General features: G+C 37.9%; 3 protein-coding genes across 11 annotated transcripts in view; 2 read left to right on the top strand and 1 right to left on the bottom strand.

Moving 5' to 3' along the window:
* The window catches only part of skd (mediator complex subunit skuld), a 27,217-nt gene extending 10,064 nt beyond the window's left edge, over window positions 1–17,153 (top strand). Inside the window, exons 2-19 of one of the 3 annotated variants that reach the window (XM_066740079.1) lie at window positions 4,064–4,445; window positions 5,433–5,601; window positions 5,772–5,917; window positions 6,161–6,590; window positions 7,392–7,541; window positions 8,335–8,638; window positions 8,719–8,994; window positions 9,138–9,341; window positions 9,431–10,751; window positions 10,882–11,342; window positions 11,492–11,834; window positions 12,043–12,356; window positions 12,463–12,654; window positions 13,067–13,378; window positions 13,555–13,893; window positions 14,059–14,343; window positions 14,506–14,777; window positions 14,868–17,153. In XM_066740079.1, coding sequence (XP_066596176.1) covers window positions 4,064–4,445; window positions 5,433–5,601; window positions 5,772–5,917; window positions 6,161–6,590; window positions 7,392–7,541; window positions 8,335–8,638; window positions 8,719–8,994; window positions 9,138–9,341; window positions 9,431–10,751; window positions 10,882–11,342; window positions 11,492–11,834; window positions 12,043–12,356; window positions 12,463–12,654; window positions 13,067–13,378; window positions 13,555–13,893; window positions 14,059–14,343; window positions 14,506–14,777; window positions 14,868–15,000 — 6,033 coding nt within the window. In that variant the 3' untranslated portion in view covers window positions 15,001–17,153. Of the gene's footprint in view, window positions 1–4,063; window positions 4,446–5,432; window positions 5,602–5,771; window positions 5,918–6,160; window positions 6,591–7,391; window positions 7,542–8,334; window positions 8,639–8,718; window positions 8,995–9,137; window positions 9,342–9,430; window positions 10,752–10,881; window positions 11,343–11,491; window positions 11,835–12,042; window positions 12,357–12,462; window positions 12,655–13,033; window positions 13,379–13,554; window positions 13,894–14,058; window positions 14,344–14,505; window positions 14,778–14,867 lie in introns of all 3 variants that reach the window. The other 2 variants (XM_066740078.1, XM_066740080.1) reach the window with 2 other exon arrangements.
* C1GalTA (Glycoprotein-N-acetylgalactosamine 3-beta-galactosyltransferase 1) lies at window positions 16,746–21,328 on the bottom strand. 5 transcript variants are annotated; one of them, XM_066740091.1, is made up of 6 exons: window positions 21,148–21,328; window positions 19,991–20,158; window positions 19,463–19,656; window positions 19,181–19,388; window positions 18,964–19,102; window positions 16,746–18,889 (listed from the first exon to the last, which is right to left on the bottom strand). In XM_066740091.1, the coding sequence occupies exons 2-6, from the start codon at window positions 20,019–20,021 to the stop codon at window positions 18,352–18,354; spliced, it is 1,110 nt and encodes a 369-aa protein (XP_066596188.1). In that variant the 5' UTR covers window positions 20,022–20,158; window positions 21,148–21,328; the 3' UTR covers window positions 16,746–18,351. The 5 variants fall into 5 exon arrangements, with proteins under 5 accessions (XP_066596188.1, XP_066596187.1, XP_066596185.1 ...); XM_066740090.1 differs by lacking the exon at window positions 21,148–21,328 and adding an exon at window positions 20,584–20,722; XM_066740088.1 differs by lacking the exon at window positions 21,148–21,328 and adding an exon at window positions 20,580–20,718.
* Trs20 (TRAPP subunit 20) lies at window positions 20,923–22,265 on the top strand. 3 transcript variants are annotated; one of them, XM_066740095.1, is made up of 4 exons: window positions 20,923–21,064; window positions 21,502–21,636; window positions 21,717–21,950; window positions 22,035–22,265. In XM_066740095.1, exons 2-4 carry the CDS (start codon window positions 21,547–21,549, stop codon window positions 22,131–22,133), a joined length of 423 nt encoding a protein of 140 aa, XP_066596192.1. In that variant the 5' UTR covers window positions 20,923–21,064; window positions 21,502–21,546; the 3' UTR covers window positions 22,134–22,265. The 3 variants fall into 3 exon arrangements, with proteins under 3 accessions (XP_066596192.1, XP_066596190.1, XP_066596191.1); XM_066740093.1 differs by having other exon boundaries at window positions 20,924–21,064; window positions 21,336–21,636; XM_066740094.1 differs by having other exon boundaries at window positions 20,926–21,064; window positions 21,464–21,636.

Raw genomic sequence — 22,265 nt, 5'->3', positions numbered from 1 at the left:
TACAGAGGAGTACAAAACATGAACATAGAGGGATGGACCGTAAAGAAAAAAAATGTAAAATAGAGAGGGAGGGGGAGTCAGAAGGAGTGGAAAAGGAAAGACTACAACTACAATGACAAGGATTTTCTCATAAAAAAGGAGGAAACTTTACGATCCATGAAATTATTTTCTCTTTGGACAATGAATTTTTTGCAAAAATTTAATTTTCCATTTGATAATTGGGAAAGTAGAATGAGGAAAAAAATAGTGTAGTGGATCGAGGTAAACAAGGAGCGACAAAGATGCAATGATACGAGTGAGAGAGGGGGAGAAGGTATTAGGGGGTATGGTAGTAGAAGGGGTGGGGGAGGGAGTAGGGCGTCACTGACCACGGATTTGGCACGAGCAACGTTCGACCGTCCGATGACCTCGAAACCTCGCTCTTTTCCAAATTTCCTGTGGAAAATCTAAAGAGAAAATCAATGAAAATTTGATTTTCCACTTAACAAAATTAAAAATGCAAAATTATGAAGAAAAAGGGTGGGGGAAGGGGGCGTCACTGACCATGGATTTGGCACGAGCAACGTTCGACCGTCCGATGACCTCGAAACCTCGCTGTTTTCCAAATTTCCTATGGAAAATCCAAAGAGAAAATCAATGAAAATTTGATTTTCCAGTTAACAAAATTAAAAATGCAAAATTATGAGGAAAAAGGGTGGGGGTGGGAGTAGGGCGTCACTGACCACGGATTAGGCGCAAAGAGAATTGAAAGGTCCGATGGGCCGGCGAACGAAAAGCCCTGGAGCGCGACTCGCGCACGCGCCCTCACTCACACATTGCCACATATGCGCCGTACGCGCGCGCGAAATAGCTGAAATCGACTGCGAGAGGAGAGCCGAGTCGAGGCGAGTCGAGTGCATTACACCCGAAAATGCCGCGTGCCGGAAATTGCTGCTGGCAATTGTAAACAACGCGTATCAGGAAATGTTCGATCCGCCCGCGTGCAGCGCTCGAACGTTGCTCCATATTTTCCTTTTTTCTTATAGACTTCTTCAACCTGGGTGGTCTATACTCAACCTCACTTCAGTATTCGTCGCAACAAAAAATTGGTTTTCTTGCAAGATGAATACAAAGAGTAGGGGATCTAAAGTCTCTTGACGTAACCAATCGTTGTTGATAAATTTTTGCAATTTTATTAATAAAACTATTTTTCCCAAATATTCTATACTCAACCCCACTTCAGTATTCGTCGCAACAAAAAATTGGTTTTCTTGCAAGATGAATACAAAGAGTAGGGGATCTAAAGTCTCTTGACGTAACCAATCGTTGTTGATAAATTTTTGCAATTTTATTAATAAAACTATTTTTCCCAAATATTCTATACTTAACCCCACTTCAGTATTCGTCGCAACAAAAAATTGGTTTTCTTGCAAGATGAATGCAAAGGCTAGGGGATCTAAAGTCTCTTGACGTAACCAATCGTTGTTGATAAATTTTTGCAATTTTATTAATAAAACTATTTTTCCCAAATATTCTATACTTAACCCCTCTTCGGTATTCGTCGAAAGAAAAATTTGTTTTCTTGCAAGATGCGTACAAAGAGTCGGGGATTTAAAGTCTCTTCCGTAATCAATCGTTGTTGATAAATTTTTGCAATTTCATTAATAAAAATCCTTTTCCCAAATATTCTATACTCAACCTCACTTCATTCAACCATAACCAGTCATTGTTACTCGCGTATCAACAAATGTCTAGCAATTTTATAGTAAAATAATTTTTCATCGTTTCTTCTATTGGTCGTAAAAAATATTTTGTTCTCTTTAAACATACGCACAGAAAATGGAGGATTTAAAATCTCCCGACGTAACCAATCGTTGTTGATAAATTCATGCAACTTCATTAATAAGAATATTCTTCTCAAATACTCTCTTTGCTCTATACTCAACTCCATTTCATTACTGATCACAAAAAATATTTATTCTCAAAATCCGTATAAAAAGTCGAGTATTTAAAGTATCTTGCCTCAACCAATCATTGTTGATAAATTCTTGCAATTACACGAATAACAATAAAACACGCGCGAATTACGTTGATTCGCTCGCGAGGAGCGATTCAGCGAGAAAAGTTGAATTCCGTTCTCAAAAACTGGCACCAGTGGGGGTTTCCATTGAGATTCTTGTCAGGGATGAAATCACGTCGGAGTTTTGCGGGGTGAGTCGCCCGGTTGGTTCGCCGCGCGAGGGTAACGGCGGAAGGGGTGGGGGGCACCGTTCCCCGACGATCGACGGTGACGTCGACTAATTGACAGTGATTCGCCGTACGATTGAACGAAACCCGACAGACAGCGCGCACACACCCCACTCGAGTCGAAACTGTGTACTTTCCGCTCAATTAACGCGAAAGCTATTTAAACCTCCCTCCCGGCGGATTCTCGCAGCAGCTGGACACGTACACCGCGCTCTCGATATCGCAAAAACTCCATTTACTCTTATCGGTATTATTCCCCTGTTTCTTGAACTGAGAAATATTTTTCGAAATATATTGATTTATATTAGGTTTAAGTATGTTTTGTGTAGCAATCTTTTTACGGCAATGGTGGAATTGAAAGTAAAAACGGTGAGGGGGGAAATATAAATTCTTTGAGAGAAACGAGTAATTAACGATGCAAAATTGTTGGAGTCGATGAAGAGGTGATTTTCGAGATATTTCATTGGAAAGTTTATATTTTGTTAAATCGACGAGTCCTGTAAACCTAGTGTTAATATTGTTGTTTAAAAAATTACAGTGTTAATTTTTCATGCTTTTCTAGAGGAAATTCAGTTTTTTTCTTCCAGTAACAAAGATTTGTAAGAGGAAATATTTTCTGGATTCGAGTATTGTTTGTATTATTTTGTGGATTTTTGTTGATTCTTCAAAAAGAAGAATGGAATGTTTAAAAAAATTATAGTTTGGAAAGAGAGGATTTTGAAAAAAGAGCATAGATATATATTTTGTAGACCTCCATATTGTTTTATTTGGCTCTGTAGGATTTTGGAAAAAGTTTGGTCGAAGTTGGAGGGGGTGAATTAAAAATATTTTCAAAAATAAATATATTCATCAATACTCACCTTTAACGAACGACAGTGTTAATTTTTCATGCTCCTCTAATGAAATTTTAATTTTTCTCTTCGAGCAACAAAGATTTGCAAGTGGAAATATTTTCCGGACTCGAGTATTGCTCTGTATTTTATTTATAGATTTTTTGTTGATTTTTCAAAAAGAAGAATGGAATTTTTCTAAAAAATTATAGTTCTGAAAGAAAGGATTTTCAAAAAAGAGCATATATATATATATATATAGATTTTGTAGACTGTAGTATTATTTTGTTTGGCTCTGTAGGATTTCGGAAAAAGTTTGGTCGAGAAGGTGGAGGGGGTGAATATGGCGTCTAATTTGGTGAAACTCGCACCGCGGTGAACGTAGCCGTAGCTAGCAACAATCTCTGGCTGGCCTCGGCTTGCCGAAGGACGATAAATAGACGAAGAAATAGATGGACGTTTCACGCGTGCCGAAAATAGAAAACGAGATGCAAGGTGGTGGGTGCAAGTTCAAGAGACAAAATTCTTTCCCTTTTACCCTGCGTTTTGCCTCCTTGCCAAAAAAATCTAACGAGAAGATTTAAAAACCTGTAAATTTGCTAATTACTCGCAGAACTTCTTCATTTTTATATAATTAAATTTTACTCCACGATCAATCAAAAAACACTCCATTTATTCTACAAAAAAAAAACAGTCCAAATGACTACGAAGAAAAAGAAAAATCACTTAAATTTAACGATGCAAATAATTTCCACGAGAATTTTGCACTCACGAATTGAGAAGAATCTGACTTAATCGAGAACGAGTACGAAAAGTGTGATATCTACGTTATAAGAACACGAAGAATCCACCAACCCTTGTCCTTCAATCTTTGCCAAATATAAATTTTAATTTGTAGAAATTTATCAAACTTCAGGCGAATTTTGTCTGAAAAAATTATCTGTTAAAATAAAAATGATTTACCACTGAGAAATATTTTCATACTAATAAACGTGTGTAATTTTCAGACGGACCTCTGCGGCATAAAATGGAAGAAGCTTGTGTGGGGAGAGGTGGCGGGTGGATTTGGAGGTACACCCCTGGAGGACCCGGTGCTATCAAGTTTCTCGCGTTGCCTAGCTGGTGACATCCTCTGCGTATGGCGTCGCGTCGCTGGAGCACCGAACACCGCTGGAACTTCTGGTCCAGGTGGGACCACTGGTCCAGGCGGTACTTCCGGCCAATCGGGTCATCAATCCAACTCTAATCCCGGAGCGGGTATCTTCGACCTTGGTATCGCACCATCCCCAGCGCCTCCACCCCTTTCACTCACCGCAGCCAAGGAACTGTGGATCTTCTGGTATGGAGAGGAACCCGACCTATCCGGACTTGTCTCACCCGAACCCTGTGGTAGGTTTCCTTATCGAAGGAGGACCCAGACGACAGCTTCGACTTTCCTTGAAAACTGCAGCGATGGAAAATACAAAAATTAATGAGCGATAAATTTAGTCGATTATTAACGTTTCGCGATTCAAACAAAATTGTAACTCCTATCAGTTATTCTTGCGTATCTCGTTTAATTTGTGATTGAGCATTTGATTGTATGATTCGGTATTTTATGTATGATGCGTCTGGAAGTAATTAGCATCTGTAATTGATAAACGTAGAAATAAGAAATGTTTTTGTCAACGATGTAATGGACGTAGGCAATTTAGATGTTTTTGTTTTTTTGTAATTTTATAAATTAATGGAAGCAAGTGGATAAAGTGGTTTGCGCGAGATTTGTTTCAATTGAGAAATTGGTAGAAAAGAGTGTATGAAAAAATTTGATTAGCAATAAGCATAGCAGTGCGAACAAGTCAAACACGAGTATCGTCTTGCTGTTTGCGGGGTCGCTGAACTAAAGCACACTTGTCCACGGTATCGTAGATGCGCAGGGTGCACCACTTGCGGAACCAGCCGGTGAACCGTTACCTCAAAACCGTCCAAGAGACTTGATTTTCCTACCTCCAATTCATTCGATGCAGCGAGCACAATGATACCTCGTTGAAACTCTTCAGAATTCTGTTAAAAATTCAAGAGGGCCACATTGTAATATTTAAACGAGACAAAAATGAATAATTTTAACGATATTTTAAGTATATTACGAGTAAATTGATAATTGTTCAATGGTATTGATTAATTTCAATATTGAGAATAATTATTGGTTGAAAGAAGTGGAGAAAAAGATTAATGGTAGAAATTACGACGCGCGTTCAAATAGTCTAGGAATTTTTCCAAGACGTCACTGCTTGATATGACGTAAATGTGGACGAGTAGCGTTATCGACCAAGCAGCACGTGTTACTTGGTTCAGTGATTCTCATTCTTAGCCTTGTATGTTTTTTGTTCGTTACAGAAAGCGAGCAAGGCTCTTGGGAGAGCGGACTGTCTTACGAATGCCGATCTCTTCTCTTCAAGGCTCTTCATAATTTAATTGAACGGTGCTTATTGTCTCGCGACTTTGTTCGACTAGGAAAATGGTTTGTGCAGCCCTACGATGGATTTGAGAAACACCGTTGCACCAGGTAATTAGAAAAATAAATTTACTGATAAAAATAGTAATTATATTAGTCATTTTATACATTTTAACTATTACTCATTGATATTGATAAAGCAATATCCGGCAATATATTTTTATGCCAATTATCGAATAGTGGAATTTTTATTAATATCAACATTGTTTGTTTTATTGCAGCAGTCATCTGTCGTTTTCATTCGCCTTTTTCGTTCATGGCGAGAGTACTGTGTGTGCAAGCGTGGATGTCAGGCAGCATCCAGCAGTCCGACATCTTACCAGGGCCTGCCTGCAACGAGCCCAAACCGCTCAATCCGCTGTTAAAGGTGAGCAGGCCATCTCCTCAAGGCTACTGCTTAGTAATTAGCTACGACCTTTGGCAAACCTCGCATTGATTTTCCGAATCAATATCTTATAAAAAGTCAGTCTTCGATTCAAACTATACTAAATATTGGAGCTAAAGGAATCTCACGAATATTTAATGTCTGAGGAAGCTGATGAAACGTAGCGAATTGTTTCTAAGAACAAGGTCTCATAATATTTTCTAACAAGTTAATATTGTTTTTCAGTAATTCTGGCCCCTTACGGACTAGCAGGAACCCTGACAGGCCAGGCTGGCAGGTTGGATAGTCAGCTATTGGAAGAATGGAAACACTTCTATCCGATAAATGGTAGCAGCATAGACTCGGGACTTCCACCATTGGTGGAGGTACTCGTAGGTGGTGTTAGAATGCGTTATCCATCCTGTTATGTCCTTGTGACTGATATGGATGATGTGGCGCCAGAAGTCCCATTGTTACCACCGAACAGCCCAACTAGCTATGAAAATCCACTGCTCACTCAACAAGAGCTACGAGCTGCTATCGAACTACCAGAACGCGTCTGGGCAGAATGTACACTAAACTCACCATCTCCAGCTTCCAAGACCGAATCTTCCCCGGAGTCGCCTACCTGGAGCTTCATCGAGCCCACGCAAAAGTCTTCCTGTACCTGCTCGAAGTAAGATCCTCAAGCTCTTCGAAATGTTCTTTCTTTCTTTCTTTACAACTCTCTCTCTCTTTTTTCCCCCTCAAAGTTTTAAGTACTCTCCTTACCCAACCACCAAAATATTTTAAACATTCTTTTGTTTTTTGCTATATTATTTGTTTTCTTTTTATCCTTACTCTTAATATGACATCGTTCAGAAAATTATAGATTCCAGCATGACAAATTTTTCTGTACTTCAATTATATTGGCTTGTTGTCTGAAGTTAGTCTAAAACTATTATCACAGTATTCTAGTACAATTTAGCTTACAAACTGTGTACAGGATTGCTCCCTGTTTTCCTACATTTTCCTTCGTTTGTCTTTTTTCATAGTTTACGAGTCCCCTTGGTAATAAGTAATATGTGCATTCAGTGACCTAGCCACTTTTGTGTGCATGCTACGTCTTGCTCTAGATGTACAAAGCATATTAAATTAGTAAACGAGGAAAAAGATTCCTTGAACTACATACAATATCAATATCAACTTTGTGTTTGTTAGAGGAAACTCTTTGCTTTTTATATCTATGCAAGCTACTTTACGTAGATAATAAAGATCGTAATGCACATAGTCCTTAAATGCTAAGTCGCAGCATTCTTGCATGCAAGAAGTCTATCAATATTACAAATACAAGTGCTCCCCCAAAGTGGCCAGGAAATTAAAACACAGGAATTTTGATAGTTTCTTTATTTTTTTTTTAATAAAATTGAAATAAAAGAGAGAAGTAGAATTAGGTTTAGTGTTAAGAAAGGAAAGATGTTAAATAAGTCGGTTCCAGGTCAACGACCCCCGGGGGTTGGAAGGGCCTGCTCTCCTCTCAGGTTCAGAGGGAGAGATTAGATAAAAGTGGACGGAGGGTCGTGCCATTCCACCGACGCTCTACCATCCAGTGGGATGCTTGTCCCTCTGTCCCTGCAAATGCCCCCAGGTGGGTTCCAAACCCCGGATGGATGAACAAATCATTTTTTGTGTCATTTTTATTTAATTGACATTTAACATATAATATCCACTAAAAAATACACATATCCACAAATACACTGTAGTAGCATTTCATGAGCATCCATATCATTCATTTGTGATGCAATAACATTTACTTGGAGGACCATTGCTTTCGATTAGCTTTTCCATCTCATTCGATTAACAAATTATAACACTGAATGAATCGGTCAGATTTCGAATGGGAATACTAATTAACCGATGAAAGAAGGAGATATTTAATAAAAGATAACTTTATAAAAATGTAAAAAAATTCATTTATTTGCTTGCAAATAGATTAGGTGAAAAGCATTTGAGTAGTGTGACATGCATGCACCATATAAGCTTCCATTCTAGAAGGTTTCAGCGCATGCGACTCATCCTAAACTGTCTAGTAACAATTTTCAACTCCTTTTTCTACTCCCAATCCAATATCATTCTTAGCCTCCATAATAACTGCTTTTAAATATACTTAGGTCTTAATTCATTTAAAAATCTCTCCATCCTAGGATTAGTCTGGGAACTCATGAGCTTGCTCTCACTGGGAACTTGATATATTTCTTTTTTCATTCAATTGGATCAAACGGTAGTATTAATTTAAATAATGGGGATCGAGGGAGGATCAAGAAAGATTCAAAAGCTTGTGAAATTCAATGATTCATCGCTTGTCAGCTCGTAATCATATGGGAAAGTGATGGGTGGTCGATAGGTGGGATTTTTCTTAAGATTGATAATGTTTTCAATAGGTCAGCGTTGAGCAGAGTGGAAGCCCCGAACACGCCTCCTGGAGGACCCCCGTCCTATTCCAGAGGCCCACCGACTGGAGGAGATTGTTTACCAGTACCATCGGTAGGTTCACCAGGATCACCTGCACCATCGCCTCTTCCAACGCCGCATTCCGAACCAGCCTCGGTTCCACCAGCTGAGCCTACCATGCCAACCCTCAGTCCGCAACCTCTACCAAGTCAAGTCAACACTGTCCCACCTCTCACGCCATCCCAGGGACCCAAGTCCACTTCTTCTGCCTGTAATAACCAGCCACGATCACCTGTAAGTACAAAAACTTCAAGATAATACAACAGCTTATTATATTTTCTCATGGTAATTTAATTCGATTCTGGGAATTACAGGTACACAGTCCAGCACCTGGACCAATCTTAAAACGACCAGTTTTGGCATCCAGAGAGTATGAAGGGGCTCTTTTAGAGGATGAGCAACCCTTGTCGTGGCTGTACGATTACTCCACACAGGAAGCATGGCTCAATCATCCGGTGAAACGATTCAAGGGTTCACCAGCTGCACCCACCAATACTCGCAACAACACCCTTTATCCACCAATGACCAATCAGACTTCCCAATCCCTGGCACCTAAGCTGGAGATCAAACAAGAACCTAATACAGCTTCAGTAAGCATGATACATTAATGATTTCCATCAGAGACTTATCTTGCTCTTTAAGATTTTCCTTGTTTTTAATTTAAATGAATTAATAAACGATGCTAAAGAGATGATATTAATTTACGCTAATAAAGAATCTTTTAATCCTACAGGGAGACTGCGCTGGAAGGAGAGATCCATACGAGTTTGACGTAACAGGAGAGGAAAATAATGGCGGAGTAGATGGTCTCAGAAGGCAAAGAGAGGAACCACCAAAACCAGGATCTCTCTTCACCAGCGAGGGCTTGCAAGCATCCTACAAAGATTTAGATCAGATATTCGACAACTCAGATCCCGACACTTCCAGCGATGAAACGGTAGGCTTTGCATTACTTTCCATCTCTATTACTAAAACTTGTTGTATCGATCGCTGGAGACTGATAGTCTAAAATACATTTGATGACAGAATTTGAACCAGCTGCAAGTACAAACACCACCAGGTTCTAATAAATCAGGAGGAATACATGAAGAGACTAGATTGGATTGTACGAACAAGCACAATAGTCGAGGAGTTGGAGTTTTAAGACCTGAGGAATTGTCCAAGATGTTTCCAACACCTCCATCGTTGGAACACAATCCTGTGGCTTCTCCTTGCCAATTAAGCGATCCTCTAATGGATCAAACGGATTTATCCGTTCCCCAAAGACCGTACAAGCATCTACCCGACATTTATCCAAACATGGGATCTCCCCAGGAGGAACCAATCGAGGATTGGTCTTACGTATTCAAGCCAGCTCCTATATGCAAGATGGTCGGCTCTTCCAAATACGCCCCGTTGACGAATTTGCCAAGTCAATCCCTGCCACCCGTCACACTGCCACCGCACTGCGTGTATAGACCATCCTGGCAGTGCAATCAAACCCAGGAGAAATCTGTCCAACCCACTAGACCTAGCTCTGTTCAACAACAACCTCAGCAAGCAACGGTTCAACCGGCAGTTCAGCAGCCATCTCAACAACCTCCGCAGCAACAGGCACCCCAACAACCTCTCCCGCCGAGTCCAGCACCTATAGGTGCTCCCTATAGGGCTGGCAATATTTCTGTACGGCCCCCGCCTCCTCCCTATGATCAGCCAAGTCCAGCAACCTCTACCACTTCATCCTATCTCAACAAAAATCTCAATAGCATCGAAGCCGATACTCCCGGACCGGCTAGGGCGCCCGAATCCAATTCTCTCGTCGTCAACATCCTCTTAGGCGACACTGCACTCAATATCTTCAGGGATCACAACTTCGATAGCTGCAGTCTTTGTGTGTGTAACGCAGGACCCAAAGTCGTAGGCAATATTAAAGGTGCTGATGCTGGAATTTATTTGACGGGCTCTTGGGCGGGTGGAAATGGATTATTCCAGGATGACGATCAGATCAGATGCAGCTGCGGGTTCAGTGCAGTGGTCAATAGGCGTTTGGCTCACAGAGCTGGACTTTTTTACGAAGATGAGATGGAGATTACTGGTATAGCAGAGGATCCAGCAGAAAAGAAAAAGGGATCTTTGATGTCCGTCGCGTGTGGACCTGGTAAAACAACCGAAGGTTTGGATATTATTCCTTCTAGTGTCCTGGAACTCGTCAGGGAACAATGTTTAATCGTACAGAGCTCAGCCAGTAGTCTCTATAGGGCGTCCAGGATCTACTCGTCCATAAAAAGCTATCCTACTCCACCACCGACTGTCAATACCCTCGAGTTCAATGATGGCAACGAGGTTTCTCTTGCTGCTCTCGATCAAGGTAAGTCATAATATCCATAGACTCTTTTTCAATAGTGTATTAATCACACCAGAGAAACTGAAAAAAGGTTAAACATTTTTAAGAGTAATAGCAAGTAATTGATGACAATTTTCATTTATTATCTTTTTAGGAAAAGTTGACAGTTCTCAGAGCGAAAGAACAAACCGTATGAACGGTGTGCATCGTTGGGTATTTTTGAGGGCGCGTGGTCCACAATGCAGTGGTGACATCGTAAGAATGATGCGAGCATTGCAGCCATTGTTACAAGACGCTGTACAGAAAAAGTGTACTACGCGAATGTGGGAAGCACCGTATACAGTAGCTGGTCCTTTGACCTGGAGGCAATTTCATCGTTTGGCAGGTCGTGGAACAGATGACAGATGCGAGCCACAACCAATTCCAGCCATCGTTGTAGGCTATGATAGGGACTGGTTATCTCTATCACCATACGCTCTGAGCTACTGGGAGAAGCTGCTTCTGGAACCGTATGCTGGACCTAGGGACGTTGCATACGTTGTAGTCGCTCCTGACAGCGACTACGTCATCAGTAAAGTCAAATCCTTCTTTAGAGAGCTTTCCACAACTTATGAGGTATGAACCACTTATGAGGTATGATTTTTTCGCATAAAGTATTTATTATCAAATTTATATTTTTCTAATTCTTTCTCTTATGCTGAATGCACCATGGTTTTCCATTAACTAGTCATTAGTTTCCTTACATCGGTTGTGTTTCATTGTAGATTTGTCGACTGGGAAGACACACACCCATCTCCAAAGCTCTTCGAGACGGAATTTTGCGAGTAGGAAAAACGGCGGCACAGAAACTGACAAAGCAACCAATCGATGATTGGTTCAAACTGCTAGGGGAGAACCAACTGGGGGAACTGCTGAGGCTATATGCTCAGGTTTGCAACCACAGGCTAGCCCCATACTTGACGCAGGTCATTCAAGACCGAAGTTTACTCGAGCCGGGTGATTCCCAAAATGTCAAACAGCAACAGCAGCAGCAGACTACTACTGTCCCTGTTAACGAAACAATGCCTGCTACTCCCGATGTGTCTACTATTAAACCCGAGTCTGTCGGTATGTATCACAGAAATTGGAAAAATTATATGTTCTAATAAATAGACAAATTAGATAGAATCTTAGTGTTAAATTAGTGTAGCAGGGATGGTTGTGTGTGTGTGTGTATTAATAATTTTAGTCATCATTTTTGAAACTGCAGACAGTGTAACAGAAGCAAATAGATCTATTGGGTTTGAGAGAAATCACAGGGTATTGCAAATTTCAGAAGGAGAAAATCCACGAAGTGAGACACCATCGTCGACAACAGGAACAACTTCCAGCACGAATGCTGGAAACATAACGCCAACATCACAACCAACAACGACGCCTGTAACTACGACGACGACGACGACGACGATTGGGCCAGACGAAGAGGAAGTGGAACCTCCAGCAGTAGTCGTTTATCTCATCGAACCTTTCTCGCTGGGTGGTATTGAAGATTCCGATCGGCGCAGACTTGCGATACTCGCACTGTTGAGGGCATACTCCGCTGCAGTTGATAGTATGCCCGAAAATATTAGGTCCAATATTAATGTACAAGTGAGTTTAACTTGTTTTTGATCATAAGAATAATGCACCAAATCATTCCTTATCATAAATTTTTGTACGAAATTTTTGTTTTATTCAAAAAACGATTGTTTCGCAGCTGATATCTTTAGAAAGCATAATGGAATTAGGACGGTCTCGTGAGAGGCGAAAAATTCAGGACGAAATGAGAGCATTGGCACTGAACGTCTTCCTTCAAGGACGTCGATTGCTGAACCATAATTCAACGGTGAAGAGCCTCACCGGATTCGGCACAGCTGCCGCTGCCGATCTTTTCCTCAAAAGCAAGGATGTAAGTTCTGATAGTTATAAATTTGGTTTGGGTTTCGTTCAATCTCATTTACTTTTTATCTTATACTGTGTTACCATATCTTTGATTTTTTGTTAAATTCTTATACGCAGTGATACCAAAGCTCTTAAGTTTATAAGTAATTGTTTAATACATAAAACAGACGATTAGAGATAGTGAAAATATAGTGGATATCATGGTTTTCATTTACTATTGCCTTATAATTTCAATTATCATACATGATTCTTTGATAGAGTGGGATTGTCGTAATTCGATGAATCAAAAGAATATATTGAATGGGTTATTGGGGAAAGGTATCTAATTTAGCATCATTGAGAAAGTGAGCGTAACAGAGCGATAACGCACTGTGCTCGTATTTCAGTCACTTAGTAATACTATTGCAACTCTACATCAGGAAAGGAACAAGGCACCTTATCGACTATATGCACCTGCTTACGTATTGGCACCGCTACGTGCCAAAAGTGAAGCGCCTGAATCTTTCGGGATTGCTGGTCCCGAAGAGTGCGCGGTTCTCTATTTGAGCTATTGCCTCAGCGAAGACCAATCATGGCTGCTAGCGGTTGCCACAGACGACCGCGGTGAGATCTTCGAAACCACCACCATCAACATCGATATACCCAATCGAAAACGTAGGAAACGAGCATCCGCTAGAAGGATCGGATTACAAAAGCTCATGGATTTCATATTAGCCGTCATGTCGCAAGGTGTAAGTGTCCGATAACCAATTAGTAAATCCATGACTTTATTAAGGATATTTTAGATTTGTGAAAGAGGTAAAAATGAGTTCACGCTATGCGTGTGCGATCCTTTGCCTTCTCACATATTTATTTCTAGAACTTTTGCCTTTTATCAAGAATTTGTTAAATTGACATTTTATTAAAGGTTCAACCTTGGAGATTAGTCGTGGGTAGAGTTGGGCGAATTGGCCATGGGGAACTGAAAGGATGGAGCTGGCTTCTGTCTAGAAAAGCCCTGCACAAAGCTTCGAAACATTTGAAGGAGATTTGCGGGCAATGCAGTTTGCTTTATCCAACAGCAGCACCATGCGTGCTGAGTGCTTGTTTGGTTTCCTTGGAGCCCGACTCCACTTTGCGATTGATGGCAGATCAATTCACACCTGACGAAAGATTCAGCCAAACCTCCGTCAATTGTCAACTTTCTACTCCGCAAGACGTAACCTGCACGCATATCCTCGTCTTCCCCACATCTGCTACCACACAGGTTAGACTAGCTTAAATTTATGCTCGCTATAAAAATTTATACGTTAGGCAAGAAATTGAAATTGAAAGATTTTTAGTAAAATATAAAAATCAAAAGATATATTTATTACAAACATTTATAATATATGCAATTACTCTAATTCATGCTTTTTTTAACCATTTCCAGTCATCCCAGACAGCATTTCAAGAGCAGCACATAAATGGTCCAGAATTGGGAGACGATGAGTTGTTTTCCGCGTTAAACGATGACATGCCAGAAGGAATGGAGGGCATGGGAGATTTTAATGACATTTTCAGCGTTTGGCCAGAAGCCGGTGCTGGTGGAGGACAGAGTCCCGGTGGGAGTCCACATCGACCTGAAGGCTCTCCATTAGGAGGAGACGGAGGTGGTTCGGGCCTGGGAAATCATGACGGCCCTGGAAGTCCTTTCCAATGCAGCAACACACCAAGGGTATGAATAACTATAAAATATCAATTAAACTATCGCGGATGGTATTAATAAAAATAAATAAATCGCATTTTCTTACTAACTCGAAAAATAATGAGCTTTGCAGAAAAATAAATATGAAGTGTAAAAGAAGCTGAGAACTTATAGAATAACATAAAATTTTAGGCGGCTGTAGCAGAGCAGTCCGAAGAAGTTGGTACTCTGCTGCAACAGCCTTTGGCTCTGGGTTACCTAGTATCGACAGCTCCTACGGGAAGAATGCCTCCTTGGTTTTGGGCAGCTTGTCCACACCTGGAAGACGTCTGTCCTGTATTTTTAAAGAATGCCCTGCATCTGCACAGCCCGGCTATTCAGCAAAACAGCGATGATTTGCTCCAACAACAAAGCGCTCTAACAGCTCACCCGCTTGACTCACAATATACCACCGATGTGCTCAGGTAGCGTATTGATAAATAATCCTTATTTACATTTCATCCACATATAATTTACAGACAGTTTACTATAGTTTGAAATATTATAATTTATAGATATGTGTTAGAGGGTTACAACGCGCTCTCCTGGCTAGCAGTGGATACGAACACAAAAGATCGTTTGTCTTGTTTGCCAGTACACGTCCAGGCGCTGATGCAGCTCTATCACGCAGCGGCAGCTCTCGTCTGACCCAGACCCTCTCCCTTCGTAGTGCAGCACGTGCACCTCTCTCATGCACTCATTATCGTACCGTCACTCGGGGCTTTACGAGAGCAGCCTCTACCCTGTAGCCCAATCGGCTTCTAGACAATTATATCATATAACCATGGGCTGGGCACGCTTTGAGCGTTCAGAAAACCTGTCCTTCTTTACTCTCTCTTACTCAAGGACATAAAACAAGTCACTACCAGTTCCTCCCTCGTCCCCTACTGGTCCCATTTGTTTAAAGTTCATTGAGCTTGAAATTGAAACTGATTTGATCATTCGAAACTACTAAAGATGAATCACTCTCGACTACCTGACTTATAGGAATCGTTCATTCCTTTTAGGGACGGTACTCTGCCAGGTCAGGCAATTAATTTGTATCTATTTGATGAAGGACGCGCTTCTGGACTGGTAGCGGACAAGTTGGTTTCTTGAACGCTCGGTCAATTGTTGAAATCCTCCACGAGGTACTAGACGGTAATGAATGCAAACCTAACAGTAGTTCTCTTTACAATTTTTCTATTGCAGATCGAACATAGATACCTTTACGTTTACCAAAATAAGAAGAGGCCTGAGTGATTAAGTTTTCGGGATCGATTTGGTTCTTTTGCCAAGTAGCATTGCAATTGGCCTAAGTCGACCTTGAGTCTGCATGATTTGTATCGATCTTTGGAACATCACTCGGGTCTCGTTGACCATGCCAATAAATGTAGCTTAAGGATAGCAATGAATGAATTTAACTTAATGCTGAGAGTGAGAGAAAAAGAGAGCGTACACAGAAATTGATTTGTATTTGCCTCTCCGTTGGTAGATACTTCAACTGAATCAGAATCTCTAGAAAGTTTACATAACCAAAAGTTTTTAATTGTAAATTGACTTTTGTACAAAGTTTTTATTATTAATAACGACGAAGTAATATAAATGATATTACGTTGTTTTTTAATTTTATATAGATGATATAAGAAGACTAAAGAGCGAGCAAGAGATATAGTTAATGAGGGAGGAAAGAGAGAGTGAGAGAGAGGGATGGAGGCAAAGCTCTTTTTATAAACATATTTATGCCTCGTAAAAGCCCCCAGTGCGATAATATCGCAATTTTTGCAAATTGTATTTCAATTATGGGTCGCTGTTATCATGTTTCCCAGACCCACTTAGTGTTTTTCAATGATGTTAAAGAGCAAAAAAAAACAATTATAAAAGTTTTATTATGAGTCCGCCCATCGAGGATTCGAATGCTTTTTAGTTTTTCTTTGTCGCCCAGATTTTTCATTTAGTTGAGCTGAATGGGGTGATCGATAAGAAAGGATGTATCGGGGAAGAAAGAAACTTCGAAGGGATAAGATTTGTGATTCAGTTCTGTTGGAACCATGGGACAATGATTTCTAAAATGTACATTATAGGTGTAAAATATTGTTTTTTTTATAAATAATTTATGAAACATCGCCGAGATTAGATAATTTGAGTGATGGCAAAAAGAGTGATTATATATATATATATAATTATATATATAACCAATAAAGTATATATATATATATATATATAAAAATATAGAATATATTTAATATACGCATGTATTCAGTGTCGAAAAACATGTGCAAGGTTGGGATACATCCCTAATGAATTAATGAGCGAACAAATTAACGATAATCTTTCCATGGGGTATTGAAAGTTGGGGTCTTTTATTTCTACTTTTTTTTTTATTTAAGAGACACTGTTACGTGCGTATGTGGCAATGTGAATTATATATATACATATATACATACATACATACATATAATATATATATATATATATATATATATATATATATAATAGTAAACGAGAGAGGTTTGCAGGCTTAAGAGAAAAAAAAGACAAGGAGAGAATGGGCGCGTCTGAGTTGGGCCACTTTTTTTGGCTAATTGCGTCAGTCGCATAGTACAAATATGTCTTGTACATAGGAACCTTAATTACCTTATACCCCTTTCCCTCTAATTAATTGGTTAATTTACTCATACGCCCACACTCGCTCTGTATCTATAGTATTTATTACCTGGGTAGTACGTCATTATTGGGATTATTATTATTATTAAAAAAAATTATTATTACTATTATTATTATATTAATATTACGAAATACAGTTTTATGTGTATATATAATTATATACATCATTCTACATAAGTGTCTTACATAATCATATTGCAAGCACAGCGTGGCTTATGGTTGATATAAGTACGCGTCTTGTAATATAATTTCCATCAATTTCCTAATCATTTTTCCTCTTGTTAAAAATATCTTTTCCACAATTTGCGCTTTCTTATATATTATCAACTTTCAATCACATTAGCCGTTTTATTTCTGATCGTACAATGATTATACGCAAACAATACCACGATTTAGTTACAATGCATTAAGTTGGTTTCGGTTTGTGATTTATTTTAAATATTTCTTAGAACATGATGAATTGTAGATTAAGGTACTACACCTATTTATTTGCGTTTTTGTTAATTTATAAAGTAATTACAGATATATCTTTTTTAAGTAAATTCATGGCCGCTTTTGAAGCTTAAAAATAATTTCACTTTGCTTATGCAGGACTTAAAAGCTACAGACTTCAAAGGAGCTTGTAAAAATCACTGTGCTTTGATTCTTTTTGATCTCCATTTTTGAATAATTAACCTAATTTACAAAACAAGAAATAAATCTATCTAAAAACATTGCAAACCTATCACACAGTTTTAAAGACTTTACAAATGAATGACTGGACAGACTAGTATCGTATCTATCTAAAAGGAAAAGAAATCGAAATTCTTACTTACTGGCACTTTGAGTTTAAAGTTATTCATCAATTTTTGTAATTATCTAAAATCATTGAAAATCTAAAGCTTTATATTGTTTTCAAAACATTTACAAAAAGTGACTGGAACAAGAAAAATCTTGTGAAACAATAATTCCTAAGTACTAACAGTGTCCTAACGGTCTCTCCTATATTTATATATATCTACCGTTGACACTAGCGTGCGTCAATAAAATATTAGCCTCACCAGCTCTTCGAGTTTCAAACAATGTGCCGTAAACTCAAGCACTGTTGAGAACAATAATTAAAATGCATCTGTTTCATTTTCTTTGAGCAACAACCTATTTAAAATCTTTCAAAATATTAATTAATATAATTATTAATTAGATTTATCGAATCAAAGTTTAAATCAATAAAAATACTTTCATTGTTTCCCTTTAGATGGAATTTCCATATTTAAAATTTGCCTACTAAAAAAATCGACGACGGTATATGTATGTCCTGATGTATTTGCCATCAAGACACTGCCGTGTCTTTTAATTCATGGAATGATAAATAGACTAGGGCTTTGTTTCAACTGATGACTCGGGTAAACTTTCTAAGCAATGATTAATGCCATAAGGCCTCAAGTGATAAATCAAATATTCTAAAACATACATCATATTTGGTGAGACATAATGAAATGAAATGGCACTGTCGGAGCAGCAATCTAGCCCGTCTTTGGTATCGTAGTAAATGTATTTCCAGTACCAGAAACTCTTATCTACGTGATTAGGAATTAAGTGGTGTTCAGGTACAAACGGAAAAAATCTGCCTCTACCGTGCGGATCCCTTGTATCCACAGCACGAACACCAACGTTTTCGAGACACTTTCCCATTTCTACATCCTCAGATCCTCCATTATCTGCTCTACATTTTTTTCTATCTGGAAGTCCATCTTCAATAAATTTCTTCAAACCCTCTTTGCTAAGAACATAGCCTGCACCACCACTCATATAGCCCTGTTTTACAAATGGTTTAAATCGGCATCCAAAATACAAGGCTGAACTGGGATTGTAGGCTGACAGCATGTATCTTAGATTTTCCACAACGACGTATCTAAAATTTATTATATATATATATATAAAAAAAATAGTAGTATTTTCTTTATTTTTACAAATAATTAACCTTACGTATCATCATCTGCTTTCAAGAACCAGTCAGCTTTGTCTTTGTAATTCTCATATGCATATTTAAAAGCTTCCTTAGTTTTGGCCCATAAATTGTCTCTACCTTCTTTTACTGGTAATACAACAGTTGGTAAAGACTTATCTGTATTAAAATTTTTAATTAAGCTTTTACAAATATTGATAAAATTTAAATGATATTCCATAACTCCACTTAAACTACCTTCTGCGGAGCTCATAAATAATAAAATATTGCAACGTTTTCCCCATGTAGCTTTTACATGACGGGCTTTGGTTTGGTGGTTCTTTGGTCCAGTCATAACCCAGCAGAGAACACGAACTTTACCTGCTAAATCTTGAGCAACTTTGTCTTCATTTTTATGAAAATCTTCATCATTGCCATGAAATCTAACTTCTATGTCTGGACCCATCTAAAATTGTATATGGTTTTGTACTTCTCTGTCATTGTTCATAATTATAACTTCAAGCGCTTAAAGGTTGTAACCTCTGGCTCCAGTTCAGAATAGTGATGAGGATCTCTGGATAATCCAGAATTCCCAGCTACCCAACTGAACATATGTGGAACATCTTTCATAGCAGTGATAAGGAGACATGCAGATATAAATCCAAATATCATTCCAATAGCAAGAGTTAGGATAAACCTGCGTCCACTTCTACCTCCCATAGCCGAAACAGATGCTGCAAAAAAAGATAAATTAATTAAACCCTGATATAAGTTAAAGAAATAAATCTATACCAAATTTCTAAAAAGATGTATCCCGTACTCGAACAGTTTTTAAGGATATGCTGATAACTTTTTATAACTATAATTACAGAAAAGGTAATCAATATTTATTTTTAATATCCTTTTATATTATAATTGATTATTAAAAACCAATTGCCAAATATTAATCTACTTGTTTGTAATTGTAATTATAAGAGAAGCTATTATCATCTGCTGAAAATTGTTCCAAATATAAATTACACTTTTTTAGAAAACTAATATCAAAATTAAAGATGAAATCAGATTAACCTTCAAAACTTGATATGCGTTGTTGACCCATAATTACACAGCAATAAAATAGCAGTATTTAAAGAAAAAAATTTGGTTTTATCCAAATTTATTACCACTACATTTCTATCTCCAAAATTTATTTTGCTGTTTAAAGATAATTGTTCTGGATATAATTCTCTTACTTCCCTGAAAGCATAAAAAAAAATTATTAACTACTAATCAACTAAAACATTATGTGTATACAACTATCAATATATATTATTTTGCAGGTTCATCATTTTCAAACCACTACGCTTACCAAGAGAATCATCCTGCATTTTATGAGAAAGTTCTATTTTAAAAGTGATCACTTCATTACAACATAGGGAATGAGTTGAAAATCTCAGTAGATTCTTTTGTAATAAATTATTGAAATAAGATGCCTAATGGAGGATCCACTTATAGCTTGTATCACGTGGGTCAATAAATATAATGTCAGAGAAACTAACCACGAAACGTTAATAATTCCATGAAAATACAAACTGTTTCCATTATAAAATAAGATCAACTGAATCAAACTGAATAATCCAGGCAAAAATAAAATTTATTTGTTTACGTTGAAGTTTACCGACTGAGGTTTGCCTGTTTCACTCAATTGGATGGAATCGACGGAATAACCCCAGGAGCCTGCCGAGCCTGGTGGAGCCTGGCAGGCTTGAAAATCATCTAATGGCCGTTTAATTGAATTTTGTTGCCTGAAACTGGGCCCTGGACCCTGGCACTTGACAATTTGGCAGTTGGCAGTTGACAGAGTTGACACCCGGTAAGTTCGTAGAAAGAAAGGCAAGCAGACAGAGACAGAACCAGAATAACCAGAGTACCAGACAGACAGAACTGACAGAAGTCAGAAGTCAGAGCTGGCAGAAGCCGAAGGCAGACCGCAGAAGTCAGAGATCAGAAGAGAAACTTGGATAATTTTTCACGACACGTATCACACGTAGAACCAATAAGTAACGTCAGTGTCACAGATCGCAAAACGATAAAATTTGCTTTGTAGACCACAAGTGCGCACTTGTGTTACTTTAATAATGGATATGAATATGCGTGTTGCAGGTAATTAACAAAATAATTAACTATTCATTCTGTATAGAGAGGTTAGGGTATTATTGTGTGTTTCATGCTTTACATATATTTACCTGTAAATTTTTGCAATTATAAATGGTTGTAATGAAAAAACACGATTAAAAATTTACTTATTTATGCATATGTTCACTTAAAAGTATCTCTCTTATTTATGATTATAAGAATTATAAAATAATAATAAAATTTAGTTTCACTTCTTAGATTGATAACCTTATCTATATTTTTTGTAATCTTTTGATAGCTATGTTAAGCTAAAAATATACTGAGTAAGAAATAGAGAGCATAGTATCTTATATAGAAACGAAAAGTGCCACAGTGTAGAGGAAACTCTTATCTGTTGTGTTATCTCTACAAATATATCATACATAGGAAAACTTGACAGCTTTATTCTTCTTGTGGATCACTAGAAACAACCTCAATACAAAAGTAGGATTAAAAGATATTTATTGAAAATGTCTGCAAATTACTACTTTGTTATTGTTGGCCACACAGATAATCCACTCTTTGAAATAGAATTTAATACTTCTGGAAAGGATGGAAAGGTTTGTTTTCTTTTTATGTTTGTTTTTTAACTATTACAAATCCTTATTTAGCTGTGAATGTTTATTTTTGGTTCCATTAGAAGGATGATCATACTCATTTAAGCCAGTTTATTGCTCATGCAGCATTAGATTTGGTTGATGAGCATACATGGAAAACTACAAATATGCATTTGAAAGTAGTTGATAAATTTAATCAATGGTTTGTCAGTGCATTTGTTACTGCTACTCATATCAGGTTTCTTATGGTTCACGACAGTAAAAATGAAGATGGAATAAAAAATTTCTTTAATGAAATGTATGAAACGTATATTAAGGTAAAACAATAGAAGTATAAATTTATTAATTTAACTGATTTATTTTGATTACATATGATTTAATAGTGATTATAAATATTTCAGTATTCTATGAATCCATTCTACAAAATAAATACACCAATAAAATCTGTTGGCTTTGAAAAAAAGGCACAATTTTATGGGAGAAAATATCTTTCTTCATAAACTGAAAAGAACTCTGAATCTAAAGTAAAGTTTGTAAATACTGTTGATACATGCTATTTATTTCAGAAAGCATTGAGTATGTTGTTTATAGGTAATAAACTGATTTTATTTAAAAGAAGCTTGATTTCAACA

This window comes from Prorops nasuta, unplaced genomic scaffold (genome assembly GCF_024137725.1).
Source record: "Prorops nasuta isolate Cenicafe-Biocafe unplaced genomic scaffold, Cenicafe_Pnas_1.2 PNAS00022, whole genome shotgun sequence".
Lineage (NCBI taxonomy): Eukaryota > Metazoa > Arthropoda > Insecta > Hymenoptera > Bethylidae > Prorops > Prorops nasuta.
The sequence above is the reverse complement of the archived record's forward strand: the minus strand, read 5'-3'. Positions and strand labels throughout refer to the sequence as shown.